This window comes from Neophocaena asiaeorientalis, unplaced genomic scaffold, assembly GCF_003031525.2.
Source record: "Neophocaena asiaeorientalis asiaeorientalis breed wild unplaced genomic scaffold, Neophocaena_asiaeorientalis_V1.1 scaffold396, whole genome shotgun sequence".
Taxonomy (NCBI): Eukaryota; Metazoa; Chordata; class Mammalia; order Artiodactyla; family Phocoenidae; genus Neophocaena; species Neophocaena asiaeorientalis.
The window spans coordinates 3,733,482-3,750,013 of record NW_020172455.1 but is presented as its reverse complement, the minus strand read 5'-3'; the positions used below and the strand labels follow the sequence as shown (position 1 = coordinate 3,750,013).

The 16,532-nt window shown below is 38.2% G+C and overlaps 1 protein-coding gene across 1 annotated transcript in view; it reads right to left on the bottom strand.

Annotated features, from left to right (window-relative positions):
• Positions 1 to 16,532, bottom strand: part of ADAM17 (ADAM metallopeptidase domain 17) — a 52,661-nt gene that overhangs the window by 16,497 nt on the left and 19,632 nt on the right. The window contains exons 3-11 of the mRNA XM_024737684.1: positions 16,162 to 16,292; positions 15,280 to 15,368; positions 13,140 to 13,308; positions 11,971 to 12,104; positions 9,684 to 9,773; positions 7,640 to 7,753; positions 4,295 to 4,439; positions 4,098 to 4,186; positions 1,479 to 1,631 (exon numbers count right to left, since the gene is read on the bottom strand). Of these exons, the coding sequence (XP_024593452.1) occupies positions 1,479 to 1,631; positions 4,098 to 4,186; positions 4,295 to 4,439; positions 7,640 to 7,753; positions 9,684 to 9,773; positions 11,971 to 12,104; positions 13,140 to 13,308; positions 15,280 to 15,368; positions 16,162 to 16,292 (1,114 nt within the window). The remainder of the gene's footprint in view (positions 1 to 1,478; positions 1,632 to 4,097; positions 4,187 to 4,294; positions 4,440 to 7,639; positions 7,754 to 9,683; positions 9,774 to 11,970; positions 12,105 to 13,139; positions 13,309 to 15,279; positions 15,369 to 16,161; positions 16,293 to 16,532) is intronic.

The window sequence follows — 16,532 nt, the reverse complement described above, 5'->3', positions numbered from 1 at the left end:
GCAGCTTTATTAAGGCATATTTTACATATCACAAAATTTACCAGTTTCAATTGTACAATTCAGTGATTTCTAGTAACTTTACCAAGCGATGAAACCATCACCATAAATCGGTTTTAGAACATTTCATCACCTCAGTAAGGTCCCTCAGATCCTTTTACAGGTAATGCCCATTCCCACCTCCAGCCCCAGGCAACCACTACTGAATTTAAATAAAACAGAATTTAAAATTCAGTTCCTTGGTCTCTCCAGCCACATTTCAAGCGCTTACTGGCCACATGGGGCTAGTGACCACTGTATTGGGTACAGCAGAGTGTTCCCCCATCACAGAACCTTCCAGTGAACAGTGCTGAACTATAATGCACATCATTAGAAAGAGAGAGACAACCTCTGAAAAAAGGAGAAAAACAGGGAATGTGATACAATGGAAGAACAGGCAGAACAGGGAGCTCCTCAGGCACAGGTTGTCCAGTGGAGGAAAAACAAAGCATAACAAGCAAAGAAAGAGAGGAATGGACTTTACACCTAACAGCCAAAGAAAACAAGATGCAACAAACAAAAAACATGAGACCAGAATTTTAAAAGGCAGGGTCAGGGCCAGGGAAACGCAAAAGTAATCCTTTCCTCTAGCTCCTAGTCAGGCTTTAAAAGGGGAGTCAGGACAAATAACTTGACGCTTCCTTCCCGATTAGATGCAGATGGTTAGCCCATCCCCCAGCCCACTTAAATTCTGCACAAAACCACAATCTTCTCCTCATGATGCCCCATGCTGCTCAACTTCAACTAAGAGGAAGAAGGCCCAGACAGACATCTATGAACACTTTCAGTTCAGGCGCTATGAGTTAGTCACAGCCACTCTTAGCAAAGTCTCTGAAGCTGTTTACCATGTCCCAAATCAATGAGTATTGTGTATGCCACCAGACACCCTCAAAAATCGTTCCTCTAAAAAAACAAAAAATCATCCCTCTATTTACCTAACAAGTATTTATTATGTACCAGCTACCCTGAACAGGCAGTGGAGACAGAACCGGTAACCAGAAAGGCAAGGAAGGGCCCTACCCACAGGACGCTTACATATGGCAAATTACATATTTTTTTGCGAAGGTTTATTAAAACGTGCAAATTGTGAAGCAGTGTAGGGTTAATATGAATGACAAACCTGTAAATTAAATGAAGTTTTTAATTGAAAGCCTGAGCCCACCAGATCCTGCAGACTAGGACTCCAGTGCAAGCCATTATATTAAGTAATTAATTTTCCACACAGCCCAAACCAACACATGATCATCTTTGACAACAAACAGTCCAGAGGAGCAGATTTAGATGGACCGTGTTTCACTCTTAATACACACAACCAAGTTTCAAGGTACTTCATAATCTGCCGTTCCATCCCTAGAATGGAAAGCTTTTCTGAGCTCTCATTATAATTAAACATAGCCTCTTTCTTTCCTAACCACATAAAAAACGCTCCAAAAGATACATACCTTATTGTTCTCATGATCGCCACTCACAGCTATGGGATACATAACATACTTTCCTCCCTGGTCCTCATTTGGGGCACATTCTGCTAGACCATCTGGATCGTGTTCTGCTCCAAAATTGTGCCCCAATTCATGCGTTGTAACGAGGTCAGCTTCCTGAAGGATCGTGCAGAGCAAACATTATTTCCTAATAGCCAACCATCAAGTGCTCTCGCCAGCTGGGCCCTGCTGTCTTAGATGTTGGACTACGACTTCTATCAATTACAGAAATTAAACAGAATTCATGGGATTTTATTTAATATTGCAAGTAGTATTATATGGATGAATTTAAATCAGTGTAAGAAAACATAACTTAAAAGATACACTGGAACACTCTTACTGAGGCACCAAACATTGGCCATTCCAAACACTGCCTGGTACCAGTAAACCCAATAGCTAACAGTCAATCACCCGACCTCCCGCCCCTCACCCCAATCACACTCCTGTTAAGATCTAACTATTGCGGGGGAGGGGGTGGGTGAAAATAAGACAACTGAAGAACAACAAAACAATGTTCCTTATCCCAGTGACTGAATTCATGTCCAATGACAATCTTAATGACCTAGAGGATTTTATTTATCAGAATCCAGTTAAAGGGCTGCACTGAACCGATGAGACCACCAGAGGATTTCTACCTGAATGTAACAATGAATTTGGCCAGTAAAGCTAAAAATGTTCCCGTATTTAACTGCAAAAAATAACAAATTTATTTACTGATTTTTTTCCTAAGAGGGGCGGAAAAATCACTCCATAGAATCTGAAAAAATTTGTATGTATTTTGCAAGACATGGGAATTTTTTTTAAGACAGAGTCCCAATTCTGAAACCAGTGTGTTGAAGATTACCAAGTGTTTATATTAAAATGGTAGTAAAGAAAACTTTGCATTTTAGCAAAAAAGTACTCAAATCCTAAAGGTGCAATATGGAGAAGTGATTCCAAACTGTGCTTTGGAAAAATTCATTAGTGGATTCTCTAACAGACTGACACTTTAAAAACATCGAAGCAATTTATTTTTTGCTCTGTGTGTCTTGTAACAGAAAAATTCTGGAAGACCAAGGAAGACATGTCATGAAATCAAACCATTGATGATGCTGTGCTACCAAAAAGGTAAAGGAGTACAATTTTGGAAATTAAAAAGTTTCCAAAAACTGCTTAGTATATTTTTCTTCTCATCCCATTTCACTTTTTTTAAATCAACCAAAGTCCATAATTTATATTAGGGTTCACTCTTTGTGTTGCACTTTCTATGGGTTTTGACAAACACATAATGTCTTATATCCATCATTAAAGTATACAGAGTAGTTTCAACACCTGAAAAAATCCTCTGTGCTCCACCTATGCATCCCTCCCCACGTGGGGAAGCAACCACTGGCAACCACTCATCCCTTTCCTGCCTCTGTGGTTTTGCCTTTTGCGGAATATCATATAGATGGAATCAAACAGATTGACTTCTTTTGCTTCGTAATATACATTTACGGTTCCTCCATGTCTTTTTATGGCTTGATAGCTCTTTTTCTTTCTTTCTTTTTTTTAAGTGCTGAATAGTATTGCATTGTCTGGATATAACAGTTTGTTTATCCATTCACCTACTGAAAGGCATCTTGGCTGCTTCCAAGTCTTGGCAATTACTAATAAAGCTGTTATAAACATCCGTGTGCAGGTTTTTGTGAGGGCTCCTTTGAGTAAACACTAAGGAATATGGTTGCTGGATCCTATGGTAATACCAGAGTAAGTTCAGTTTTATGAGAAACTGCCCAACCACCTTCCTAAGTGACTGCACCATTTTGCATTTCCACCATCAAGTGTGAGAATTCACGTCGCTCCACATCCTCGCTAGCATTTGGTGTTACCAGTATTTTGGATTTTAGCCATTCTAATAGTTGTGTAATGGTATCTGCTTGTTGTTTTTTTGTTTGTTTGTTTGTTTTTGTCTTTTGCGGTACGCGGGCCTCTCACTGTTGTGAGCACAGGCTCCGGACGCACAGGTTCAGTGGCCACGGCTCACGGGCCCAGCCGCTCCACGGCATGTGGGATCTTCCCAGACCGGGACACGAACCCGTGTCCCCTGCATCGGCAGGCGGACTCTCAACCACTGCGCCACCAGGGAAGCCCTGCTTGTTGTTTTGATTTGCAATTCCCTAACAGCATATAATGTTGAGCATCTTTTCATATGCTTATCTGCCATCTGTATATCTTCTTTGGTGAGGTGAGGTGTATATTAAGATCTCTGGCCAATTTTTAAGTGGGGTTGTTCGGTTCTTTATTGTTGAGTTTTCAGTATATTCCTTATATATTTTGGATAGCAGTCCTTTAACAGGAGCTGTAGATGAAGGGTGCCAGAAGGGATGTCTTTAGGGAAAACAATAATCCCGACTTGTCTCAAAAGAAATTTGACAGCTAACAATTATTTTCTTCTTTATACTTTTTATTTTCATATTTCCCACTAAAAGCATACATCTTTTTAGGCAGAAACAAAAAACAGTATGTATAGCTTTTAAAAAAGATACCTAAATAAATATGTAATAGCTCAGGTCCTACTACAATAAAGTCAAAATCTACACTTTTAAAAATTAAAGAACATACCTTTGTAAGGATGGTTTTACCATAATTTTTTGTGCTGGTCAAACCACTATTCAAATAGATATTTTTCTTTCCAATTGGACTATAATAAGCTACAGGAAAAAGGAAACAGAAAAAAACTGCTTGTTCAATACAGAATTATAATATAATCCTATCACCTTGCTATCCCCACATATTCATACAACAAATGGAAAACTTACCCTTTGGGCAAACACCTCCATGACTGTTTGCTCTGGGAGAACCAACATAAGCTAATCCAAGAGTTCCCATATCAAAATCTTGGTAGGTGAAAAGATGTGCTAGGCAGACTTTAGATGCTTCTTCAGCTATATCAAAGCTAAATTGCTTTTAAAAAAAAAGTACTCTTAATTAGATTAACAGTTACATCAGACTAAAAGATATATCAACTTAATATTCCAGAATACTACCATACTTTATGATTGCAATTTTTTTTTACATTTTTTTAATTGAAGTGTAGTTGATAGACAGTATAAGTTACAGATATAGTAATTCACAATTTTTAAAGGTTATACTCCATTTATAGTTATTATAGAATACTGACTATATTCCCCATGTTGTACAATATATCCTTGTAGCTTATCTTACACATAACAGTTTGCACCTCTTATCCCCTACCCCTATTTGCCCCTCCCACCCCCCCCAACTGGTAACCACTAATTTGTTCTGTCTGTGAGTCTGTTTCTTTTTTGCCACATTCACTAGTTTGTTGCATTTTTTATTTATTTGCTTGTTTGTTTGTTTCTTGGCCGCACTGGGCGGCATGCGGGATGTTAGTTCCCCGATCAGGGATGGAACCCATGCCCCCTGCAGTGGGAGCGCCAAGTCCTAACCACTGGATCGCCAGGGAAGCCCCTTGTTGTACTTTTTAGATTCCATATATAAGTGATATCATATAGTATTTGTCTTTCTCTGACTTATTTCACTTAGCATAACACCCTCCAAGTCCATCCATGTTGTTGCAGATGGCGAAGTGTCCTTCTTTTTTATGGCTGAGTAGTATTCCATTGTGTGTGTGTGTGTGTGTGTGTGTGTGTGTGTGTGCGTGTGTGCGCGTCTATATATATACGTCACATCTTCTTTATCCATTCATCTACTGATGGACACTCAGGCTGCTTCCATATCTTGGTAACTGTAAAAAGTGCTATGAACATTGAGATGCCTGTATCTTTTCAAATTAGTATTTGTTTCTTTGGTCAATTGCAGTTTTTCACCAGCAATCACAAAATTGTGCGGTATAGTGCTCCTTACCTATGGTTCTCACTCATCTACACAGATGAGAAGCAGACTGTCATGGGGAGGGTTCAAAAGGGAAAGAGACTGGAGCTTTTTATAGCATTTCGGAACTAGGAGGGTTGATGTGAACACATGCAGTTCAGCACCGGGGACACTCCAATTCTGCAAGGTGAAGGGCTTTGATACTTCTTCCAGAGGATCTCAGCACCTCATACCAAAACAAATCCCTCTAAAGGACTTCAAGGATTCTATTGGTTTTGTAGGGGTTTTAAAGTTTGCTTTGATTTTACAATGTATAGGAGTTATAAACTTACAGGAAAACATATATACCTAGTTTTATGTTACTAAAATTAAGATAAAAATTCATTCAAGTCAACACTGGTGCTTTGGGTTTTTTTTTCTTAAAAGAGGTCCACATATTACTTGATTTTTTTCATTTTTTAATTTTTTGACCACACCACACGGCCTGCAGGACGCCAGTTCCAGACCAGGGACTGAACACGGGTCCCCGCAGTGAAAGCACCATGTCCGAACCACTGGACCGCCAAGGAATTCCCCAGAACGGGTCCACATGTTACTTTAAAAACCTCTACCATAACAGTCAGAGACTCCAACTTAAAAAGACTGATTTTTTTAATGCTTAAAATGAGTGGTTGGAAAGCCCCATATACGGAATGAGGTGTTCCCGGGAGCTGTCTCCCTAGCCACATAGGGATTTTGATAGTTCCATGATAATAGGCTTAGGCTCTGGGACACTCTTAGGCGCCTTAGGGAAGAGAACTGGAGAGAGCATCTGCAGAGGCAAGTCATTCTCTTTTGTTCCTCCCCCGGTGAGTTGTCTGGAGGCCCACAGAAAAGCAGAGGTGGGATCGTTCAGCTGTCCTAGATGTCTGGAGATCTGGCCACTTGCTTTTGGCTTTGTCATCACTAGTTGTGTAACTAAACGTAGACAAGTCATTTAACCTTGCTGTTAATGGGCTGAATTGTGTCCACCTCCAAAATTCATAGGTCGAAGTCCTAAGTCCTAGCAGCTCACAATGTGACTGTATCTGGAGACAGAGCCTTCCTTTAAACAGGTGATGGAGGTAAAATGAGGTCATGCAGGTAGGCCAAACCCAAAATGTCTGGTGCCCTTACACACACAAAGGGAAGACCATGTGAGGACACAGAGAGAAGACGGCCACCTACAAGCCAAGCAGACAGAACTCAGAAGAAGCTAACCTTACCAACACCTTGATCTCAGACTTTCAGCCTCCAGAACCGTGAGGAGATAAATTTCTATTGTTTAAGCTGCCCACTCTGTGGTGCTTTATTATTGGCAGCCCTAATAGACTAATACACTTGGCTGAGTCTCTTTAGAAGAGTAATGGTGCTATCTCAGACAACCTCTCCGGTGGCTAGTGGCCCACGTTAGATAAGGTATGTCAGAGTATTATACAGATACAGCACTCTACGGATCTCAACCTGATAATATCCTTTAACTCCATTCAAGCTTTGAAAACTTGATTTCGCTTTGGCCTTGTTGAGACTCTAACCAGAGAACCCAGATAAGCCACACTGTGCCTGGACCAACCCTAGAAGCTATCAGATAAATAAAGATGTCGTTTTAAGCTGCCAAATTTGCAGTGATTTGTTACAGCAGCCACAGGAAACTAACACATTAACAACACAGCGAAAGATAAACACTATCACTTCACAGGTGGTCATTTTACAACAAAGCAATAGGACACACAGACAGAAACTGAGATCATGTGACAAAAAGGATAAATCATATCTTGTCAAGGCAAGAATCCATATGACATAGAATGTTTATGTTATCTTTAAATTTGTTACCAGAATAAAAACACAAAAATTTTAAATTTCCATAGAGAACTTTCAGATCTCCAAGTTATACTTCTACCATCTAAGACATTTTCATACCATTTGGTAATTACTGACCTAAAAGATCTACTGATAAGCTTCAAAGAGACCTGAACTACCAAAATGGTGTGTAAAATATCTGTAAGTTGGGTATCCATCTATTTTCTAAAGGCCTATTACTTCACTAGATTCGCAGAGATATTATGGTTAAGAAGCATTGCTTTGTAGCATTTTTCGCTTTCAGTTCTGCCCACCTTGCTGTCTGCCCTGCTACAGGGGATAAGGTCACTGTTGGATCAGCTGGGGTGGGCTGCCCCTGGTTTTCAGTCACCTTTCCTAAGATGCCCCTTCATTAATACAGACATGACCCACGTTTTTAGGAATCAGAAAATGGTGTTAAATAGTATCACTTTCAGGGTTCCACGACCTACCTCTAGCAGCATCTTCACGTCCCAAGCATCCTTTTCTTCACTTGGGTAACTCTTTGCCATATTGAAGTGCCTTTCACCAGGTCTTACCTCTTGTGGAGACTTGAGAATGCGAATCTATACTTAAAGAGATAAAATACTTAGAACACTTCAGAAAAAAGTCACAAGACTGAAATAATACTGCATTGTTTCAGCTATTCAAAAAAAGACCATCTACCATTCTTTAAAAATAAAAAGTTTTAGAGTCAAAATTCCATAAAATTCTTCAGCTCTAATATCTAATGTTTAATTTAAAAACAAACCGAGAAGCAAATGGTATGGAAAACACATATGTCAAAGAATGATTTATAAATGTACTCCTAAAATTTTATTTCCTCTATATTTAGTTGGAAAAAATGAAAACCTAGGTTCCATGAGCCTAAAATAATTTATTCCAACTACAGTCATTGATTCAGAGATACAGAACAATAAGATGTGCAGCACCGCACACCACAGGAATAAGAGTACAAAAAATAAGGGCTTTTCCTTACACACAGTACAAATTCATATTAATCCTAATTTTTTAAAAAAGGAACAAAGGTTTCTCTCCAAAGGAGATGAAACGTATAGGTTGGAAAATCTGGCAAAGGAACAGAGCCATGCTCAGCTCATTGTGTCTGGTATCTCTTCCAGATCTGCCTGCCTACATAGGGGATACTGGGGTCTGCTCTGCCACCACGTGGTAAGCTCACTGGGGCGGCTCTGCAGCTTTGGCGGTGGGTGATCAAGATCAATTCTGCGATGAACCAGGTGAGGGCCCACTGTGACAGCATATCTAAACCACAGCCTCCAACCCACCTATCATCTTTAAAGAAACGGGTTTTTTAATCTCCTATCACACCTAATTTTTTCAATTGTTTCCAAATTTTAAAGCAAAAAGGAGCTTTATTTATCCGTCTTCTAAAACTCAAACATGATGCAGCTATTTTAAACAAGTGAGACAACTTTATTGTACCACAATGGAATAATCACCAACATATTCATGAAATGAAAAAGCAAGGTGCAAGAGTACAACGTACCACGAATATGTCAAATACACACATACACAAACACATGCTATGCATGCATAAGATATCTCTGGAAAGATATGGATGAAACTAGTGACACGGATGTCTCTGGGGAAAGGAACTGGTTTGACAATGGGTAGGGGTTGAGGAGACTTACTTTTCACTGGCTTTTGTACCGTGTATATATTACCTATTCAAATAATAACTTAAAAAAGAAAATGCAAAACAGTAAAAGAATGGAAAAGGGGAAAATAATTCTCTTAGTTTTCTACAAGTACTATAAAAGTTTAGCATTTATAAGTATGATTTCAAATGCTTTTTTCTTTTTATTCTCTAAATTCTAACCTACAGAACCTATAAGAATATGTCTAGTTTAGTACAAAGAGCCTGGAAAAAAATAGAGACAGTAATTTCCTTAATTTACATGTCAAAATGTCTGTCCAAAGCAATACCCAATTTCAGAAGTCTTGTTAATCAGTCTTATCAATTTGGAACAATTTTTACTATGTGATATAATTAGGATGACATTAATACATCATTGCTGGACATACTCTATTGACAGATAAGAACTCAGGAGATTTTTGGGAAAAGAGATCTAATGGTTCTGTATGTATAAACGCCTTGCAAATGTACATAGTATTTTTAAGTAAATTTTCTAAGCATTCAACAATACGTGCTAGAATTCTAACTAAAGACATTAAGCATAATCATAGAAAACTAAAGCAAGGCAGGGGATAAAAAGGCTATGAATTCAGAAAAAAGAGAGATCATAGCAGCATAAGGTGACTTTCTGCCTAAAATAAGCCTAAGAAAAGAATATTTCATAATCTATAAATAATATCAAAACACTGTTAAGTTTATCAGATAAAAATCACTGGCATTTCAGAATATTTATTTATGAGTAAAGTAGAAGATAAGTTTCTGGGTTGTGAAAACAAGTGACAAATATTTACAACACATAACTTAGCTGAGTATTATAACCCACATCCATTGATAAATACCTGCTCTATCTGTATTCCATAACCTTTAAAACCTGCATTGTCCCATGAAGTGTTCCGATAGATGTCATCAACTCTGTCAATTAGCTCTATCTGTGTGTATAAAAGGGCGAGAGAAAGATATTATGTATATCTTTACCACTCTTTGCAATGTAATATAAGTTCTGCAGGGGTTAAAAAAAAAAATCAGTTCAGATAAAATACCATTGTAAAAGTTTCACCAATTACAAAAACTCACATTAAGATGTTATGCTTTACGTTGACAGCGCTAATAAAGAAATTATTCCTAGCCTCAAACTTAAAATGTTGGTACCAGAATAGAGCAGTGGTACAGTTCATCCCAAATTTCAGGTAATCAACTGCACAGGGAACCAAAATATCAAGTAACAAGTTTTTTTTAAGAACTGCCATTCCAGGGCTTCCCTGGTGGCGCAGTGGTTTAGAGTCCACCTGCCGATGCAGGGGACACGGGTTCGTGCTGTGGTCCAGGAAGATCCCACATGCCGCGGAGCGGCTGGGCCCGTGACCCATGGCCGCTAAGCCTGCGCGTCTGGAACCTGTGCTCCGCAACGGGAGAGGCCACAACAGTGAGAGGCCTGCGTACCGCAAAAAAAAAAAAAAAAAAAAAAAAAACCTGCCATTCCAGTCAACTACAGAAATGAAAGTTAAAAGTCAATCAATTTACCTAAAATATTCCTAAAAATAAGTACTCTGTTCATTCCATCTCTTGCCACGTACCTCAGAAAAACATCTTCTTTAGAAAGAGGTAAGGAACAGTGACAGATACTGCTAACCCTACACAAGACCCTCCCTGGGCAAAGTTCAGCACCGAGGACCAGGTAGAAACAGAGAGAGAGGAATGAGGTCTCACCACACCTCCTTTCTCCTGTCCTCTGATTTGGGGAGGGGGAAGGTGGGTAGAGCTACTGAGGGAAGAGCCACAGTACAATAGCCAAGGACAATTCAAACTATTGAATATATAGGAACAGAATACTCATTACCAATCTGCTCCTCAAAGAGAAGGTTTTATTGTTCAAAAACTGGGTAAATGAGGTTTGTTCTGGCAGCTGTGAAGCACATGATACATCTGAGAAATTGTTTTTTGCTTATAGTAACTATAAACCAAGAAATGCAATTTTTAACACCAGACCTCTCATTATATTCATATCCTTGGTGTAATGAACAAAGAAGCAAACTAAGAGCCCCTAATACAAAACCCATACTAAGAAAGCATCTTTTCAAGAAGGACTCTCTTACTTAGGAACAAGAACTATAGTGACTTCACACACTACTCCTACCACCCTCATAACAAATTCACTTGACGTGGAAGGGAAGGGAAAGCAGGGTGAGGAAGGGCACAAAAAAACACAGAATGGGGATAGCAAGGCAAGGAGAAAGACGGAAAGCAGGGTGAGGAAGGGCACAAAAAAACACAGAATGGGGATAGCAAGGCAAGGAGAAAGACGGAAAGCAGGGTGAGGAAGGGCACAAAAAAACACAGAATGGGGATAGCAAGGCAAGGAGAAAGACGTCTTTGCTGCACCGGGCTCTGCACTACGAATGAATAGCTGCATTCTCTTATTCCCTCAACATCATTTCTGTCAGTGCCAAGTTATCACGAGGAATGAGGTCATACTGACAAAAAAATGTCAATGAAATATGATTCCCTTGACTTTTAAAATTACAATAGTAAATGCTTAAAAATCCAGCATCAATACTTCTGCAATCCTGCCTTCAAATCTTTGCCCTATAGTTATGACCACAAAAGTCCCATCTATTTCATCCAGTTATAGTCCAACAATTAGCTATTTTATACCAGTACAACACAAACCAAATTGACCAACTCCTCTGATATATACATATAAGCAAAAATAATACACACAAGTTCATAGAAATATCAATACTTTTTTCCCCCACTCTGGAGCATACATCCGTACGTGTCACCAACAGGATCACTGCCATTATAGCAGAGATGTTTTCACAGAGTTCACTTCTATAAAGGAAGGCCTACGTTATGAACTTTCCCTAAACATAATATGCATAAAAATTCTGATGTGCAGAAAATCTTAGTTGAAAGGCAAAATGGGGTTTCAAAAATTTGAAACTAGAATCTCTATACAATAATGTAAGAACCTCAGGTGACAGCCCTCAAATATTTTAGGGAATGACAGAGCATCTGAAACAGATCTCATTTCACTACGTTCAAATTATAGCAGTCTTCTCTTAAATGGAATTTGCCTACCTACGTGAGCTTTTTTGTCCATTACCTCATCGAGTATCAAACACTTACCAAGTAGTTTGTAGTTGTACTCTCTTCCCCTCTGCCCATGTATCTGTAAAAGCGATGATCTGCTACCACCAATAATTTACACGTGTTCTTCAGGGGATTAGGGTCAGCTCTTCTCTTCACCCGATGAACAAGCTCTAATATGAATTTGGATGCACTATTAAATCAAAATTCATCAAAACAAGGAGTGTTTTATAGTAACATTTTAAATCTACTGTATTTTTGAAACAAATATTATTTGAGCTCAGTATCCTTAATGGTATCTTGAACAGGAAAACAATTTGGAGAAAGACAAAAAGTGAAAAGTCATATGAGGTTTTCAAATTGTAGAATTCAAAACCAAGGAAAAGTGCAAAAGTACTTAACAGAATAAAACAATCACCTATCTATTGCTGGGCTATGAAGGTGTCATTTTCTTCTAGAAGAAGTCTACAAATTAACAAAAGTAACAGTAAAAATATCCAGATAATCAAACATTAAAAAATTAGTGGGGATTCCCTGGCGGTCCAGTGGTTAGGACTCCGCACTTTCACTGCTGAGGGTGCAGGTTCAATCCCTGGTCGGGGAACTGAGATCCCACAAGCCATGCAGGGCAGCCAAAAAAAAAATTTTTTTTGAAAAATTATTTTGTGTCAACAGGTCATTTTTTCTTATCAAATAATCACACTGCTTAAGAATTTAGTTATATACTAAAATGCTAGTAATATTTTTCTAAAGTTTTCAAAAATGAGGACAGAATATTTCTCCAAGATGGGTAGATGGTCTTTAAATGACTCTAAATTCATCTGTCCCAAGACATAATTTTCTTCTTTCTGAACAGGACAGACCTCTCCTGCTACCAACTAATTTCTTATAAACGTATCTGAAGATTGTTTTTTCACAGTACTATTCTGTCATTTCTAAATACCTACAAATGAAAATATTTTCCCTCAGATTATTCAATTTCCCCTTTCCCCAATCTTTTTAAAAGTCCAATCTTTATTGCCATCATTATTTTCTAGTGTTTTCAATTCTTACAGAAAAAACATCAAGAAATTTCTGAACAAAACTATTTTCAAGCCAAATACTATAGTTACTTGACAATCATGTTCCTTTTTATCAATTAACAACCACCCACTGAAGACAACTGTTATGCTTGCTTCTTATTTGAAATATATTTTTCTTAGTCTTACCATCAGGTGGCTCTCTGCCTACCAGCCCTTTTGGAAGCAACTCTTCATTATCCGCCTTTATATAACCACACACTTTTGGAGACTGCAAACGTGAAACATTCTTGATATCTTCAGATTTATAAACTAACACTCTTTTGTCTTTAGTATCATTAATTAGTCTCCAAAGTGGCTAAAATAGAAAACAAATATAACTGAGATGGAAAATATAAAAATTCCTAAATATTCAAGCCTTACAACATCCTTTCCCTATTTTTAGGTAACATTCATTTCCAGGTTAAATAAACTGACTAGTCAGAACAAAGTTCTTCTCTGTAAGGGCAATGGTCTCATCAGAACCAGATAGCTCACACAGAAATGATTCTGTGTATGTATATGTGTGTGTGTATGTATCTCCATACCTGTCACAGAAATGAAAACCAAAACCTCAAGGAGACCACTTCATACCCACTAGGTTGGCTGTAATCAAAAAGACATACAACAACAAGTATTGGCAAGGATGTGGAGAAACCCTCATCTACTGCTGGTGAGAATGGAATACGGAATATAAAATGCGGTAACTGTAAAATGGTGAGAATGTAAAGGGCAGCCACTATGGAAAACAGTCTGGCAGTTCCTCAAAAGGTTAAAAACAGAGTTACCATATGACCCAACAATTCCATTCCTAGTATATTATATACCCAAGATCAATGAAAATATATGCTCACATAAAAACCTGTTCAAAAATGTTCATAGCAGCATTATTCATAACATAAGTAGAAATAAGACTAATATCCAACTGATGAATAAGCAAAATGTGGTATATCCAAACAATAGAATATTACTTGGCAATAAAAAGAAATGGTGTTCTTGACACATGCTATAACATGAACACTGAAAACATTCGAAATGAAAGTAGCCAGACACAAAAGACCACATGCTGTGTGACTGCATTTTTATGGAAATGACCAAGCAAATCTAAAGAAACAAAAAAGACAAATCTAAAGAGACAGAGAGTAGATTAGTGGTTTCCTAGAGCTGGGAGGGTTGGGGCGAGGGGGAAGTGGGCTTCTAAGTAATAAACCACTTTTTCAATTTAAAAAATTATTAATCTCATGCAAAAGTACTTCAATAAACCTGATGAGTTTACTTTTAAGTGAACATCTCACAGGGAAATGTTAATTATGGTCATTTTTGTACTTAGTGAAACCGAGAGATACGGATGGAAAGAGAATTCCTAATTGTCCCAAAGGGTATTTGGAAAAGTGAGGAATCTGAGCAAAATTAACTTGGATCCTAAATGCACCCACTTTGGATTAAGAATTAATAGATGATCCTAAGGAAATAAGCAAACCCGTGCACTGTGGCAGAAACAATGCTGTGCATTCCCCACACGGTTTTATCTTTCTGAGCACAAGAGATTATCTTCCCCAGCCTCCTTTGTAGGCAGGTCAGAGACAAGAGTTTCTGGAACGTGGGTGGAAGTGATGTAGGCCACTTGCAAGCCTAGCCATAAAAATCCCCTGTGGGATCCTCCAGCTGTTTCCCTTCTGTGGCAACCTCAGAGAATATGTGTCCATGTTCCAGAGTATTCTCATTTTCCTAGAGATGCAGAAACACTTCAACCCACAGATCTGTAGCAAACATTTTGTTTTCTGGACTAGTATCTGACATACAGCCATGTGTCTCACACAAATGTGGCCAGTTTGCTCTTGGTTTCTACTGCTAGGATTTCAATGGAAGAATGGCCAGAGCCTGAGTTTCCTAGTTTCCTCTTTTAACTTCTCAAGACTATGAACTATCACCTTTTATAGATCTTGCATTTCCAGAGCATCTAGGAAAGATTTCATCTTCATCTTTGAGAAGGATTATTAGAGAAAGAATAAAGAAAAAATGAGGCCGTTTCCTCTTCCCATTATCCATCTCACATGTGACTTTCAATTATTGTACTTAAAAATACAGAGTGCATCCTATGACAGCATCTTAGATATATAAAATATGTGTATTTTTTTAATCACCTATTTTTCTGGTTTAAAAAAAATTTAAATACAAGGAGAAGAGAAGTTCAGTATAAAGACCCTTTTCTTCTTAAAACAACTGCATAATGGCTTTCTAAACATCAGAGATCTATGCTCCTGATAAAAGTATTCACATGTAGACTTACCTCTATATTATATTCCACCCCATCTGTGTTGATTCTTATTGTAATATCATCATCTCCTATGTGGGCTAGAACCCTAGAGTCAGGCTCACCTTAAGAGAAGAAAAAGTCATTATTAAAAAATATTTAAATCAAAAAATCAACTATGCACTATCAATAAGAATCAAGCAAGCCCTTCTGCAGAGTGGAATGTGCCCAGGCACCGTGGAGACGTAAAAAACACAGGGCCAGCAAGCAGCTGGGTTTCCTCACTCTTAAGGAGGAGCCACAACTCTAGTCATTTGAAATCGGCCTCTTTCCCTGAAGCCTCTTATGAGAATTATCCAGCGTGTTACAGAACAAAACAAACAAGGGTACATTTTCTTCTGGAATAACTTTACCTACTTTGGGGTAAGAAAGAGGAGGCAGAAAGCATGATTCGGAACATACAGGTCTTGAACTGTACCACTTGGGTATTTTAGTGCCATTTTTTTCATATTGCAGAAAATTTTCCAGAAGTAAACTGCAATTGCTTCTTTAATATATTTTCTTAAATAAATACATGACAGGATCACAGAGTCAATTATTTTATCTCCTATCTTCCTTGTTTACAATCTCATAAGGGAAGTTGACAATCCCTCCCTGAAGACAAAAGGTTAAATTCGTATGACTTAAGAGGAAATCTGTTGTAATCATGAAAATAGCCAGTTAGTATGACATGCTGGATAATACCCATTTCCTCCTGTTTTAATGTTTCTGCTTCCAGATTTACAAAGCTCAAATAAAACAAACAATAGCACTTCTTTGACACCCCTTTTTCCTCCCCTCAAAAAAGAATATACAATCTAGTTCAATCTGGACACCTAAAACCCAAGCACAAAGGCAAACAAATGAGCACCTACTAACCAACCACATGTCCACTGAAGAAGTCCTGCCATTTGACGGGGTACTCGCTTTCATCTTTCCCATCTACCACCACGACTTTGAAGTTTTGGGAAAAGCGTTCAGTACTTGATGTCAGGTATAATTTAAAATGCCTAAAGAAAGAATGCATCTGGACTTGAAGCACATAAAACAGAGGCCTAATTTTCATTTGATTAAACTTACTTAAGAAAAAAGTTGACATGAGTTTACATTAACAAAGTACTATGCAAGTTATAACTACTGTTTTACTTAGTTATAAGGTACTTAGAGTGTTGTTATCTCCGGTAAAGACAAAACAGACTAGTTTCTTTAGTTGTAAGAACTTGGCAGACCAAAAGGAACGAAAGTGGGGG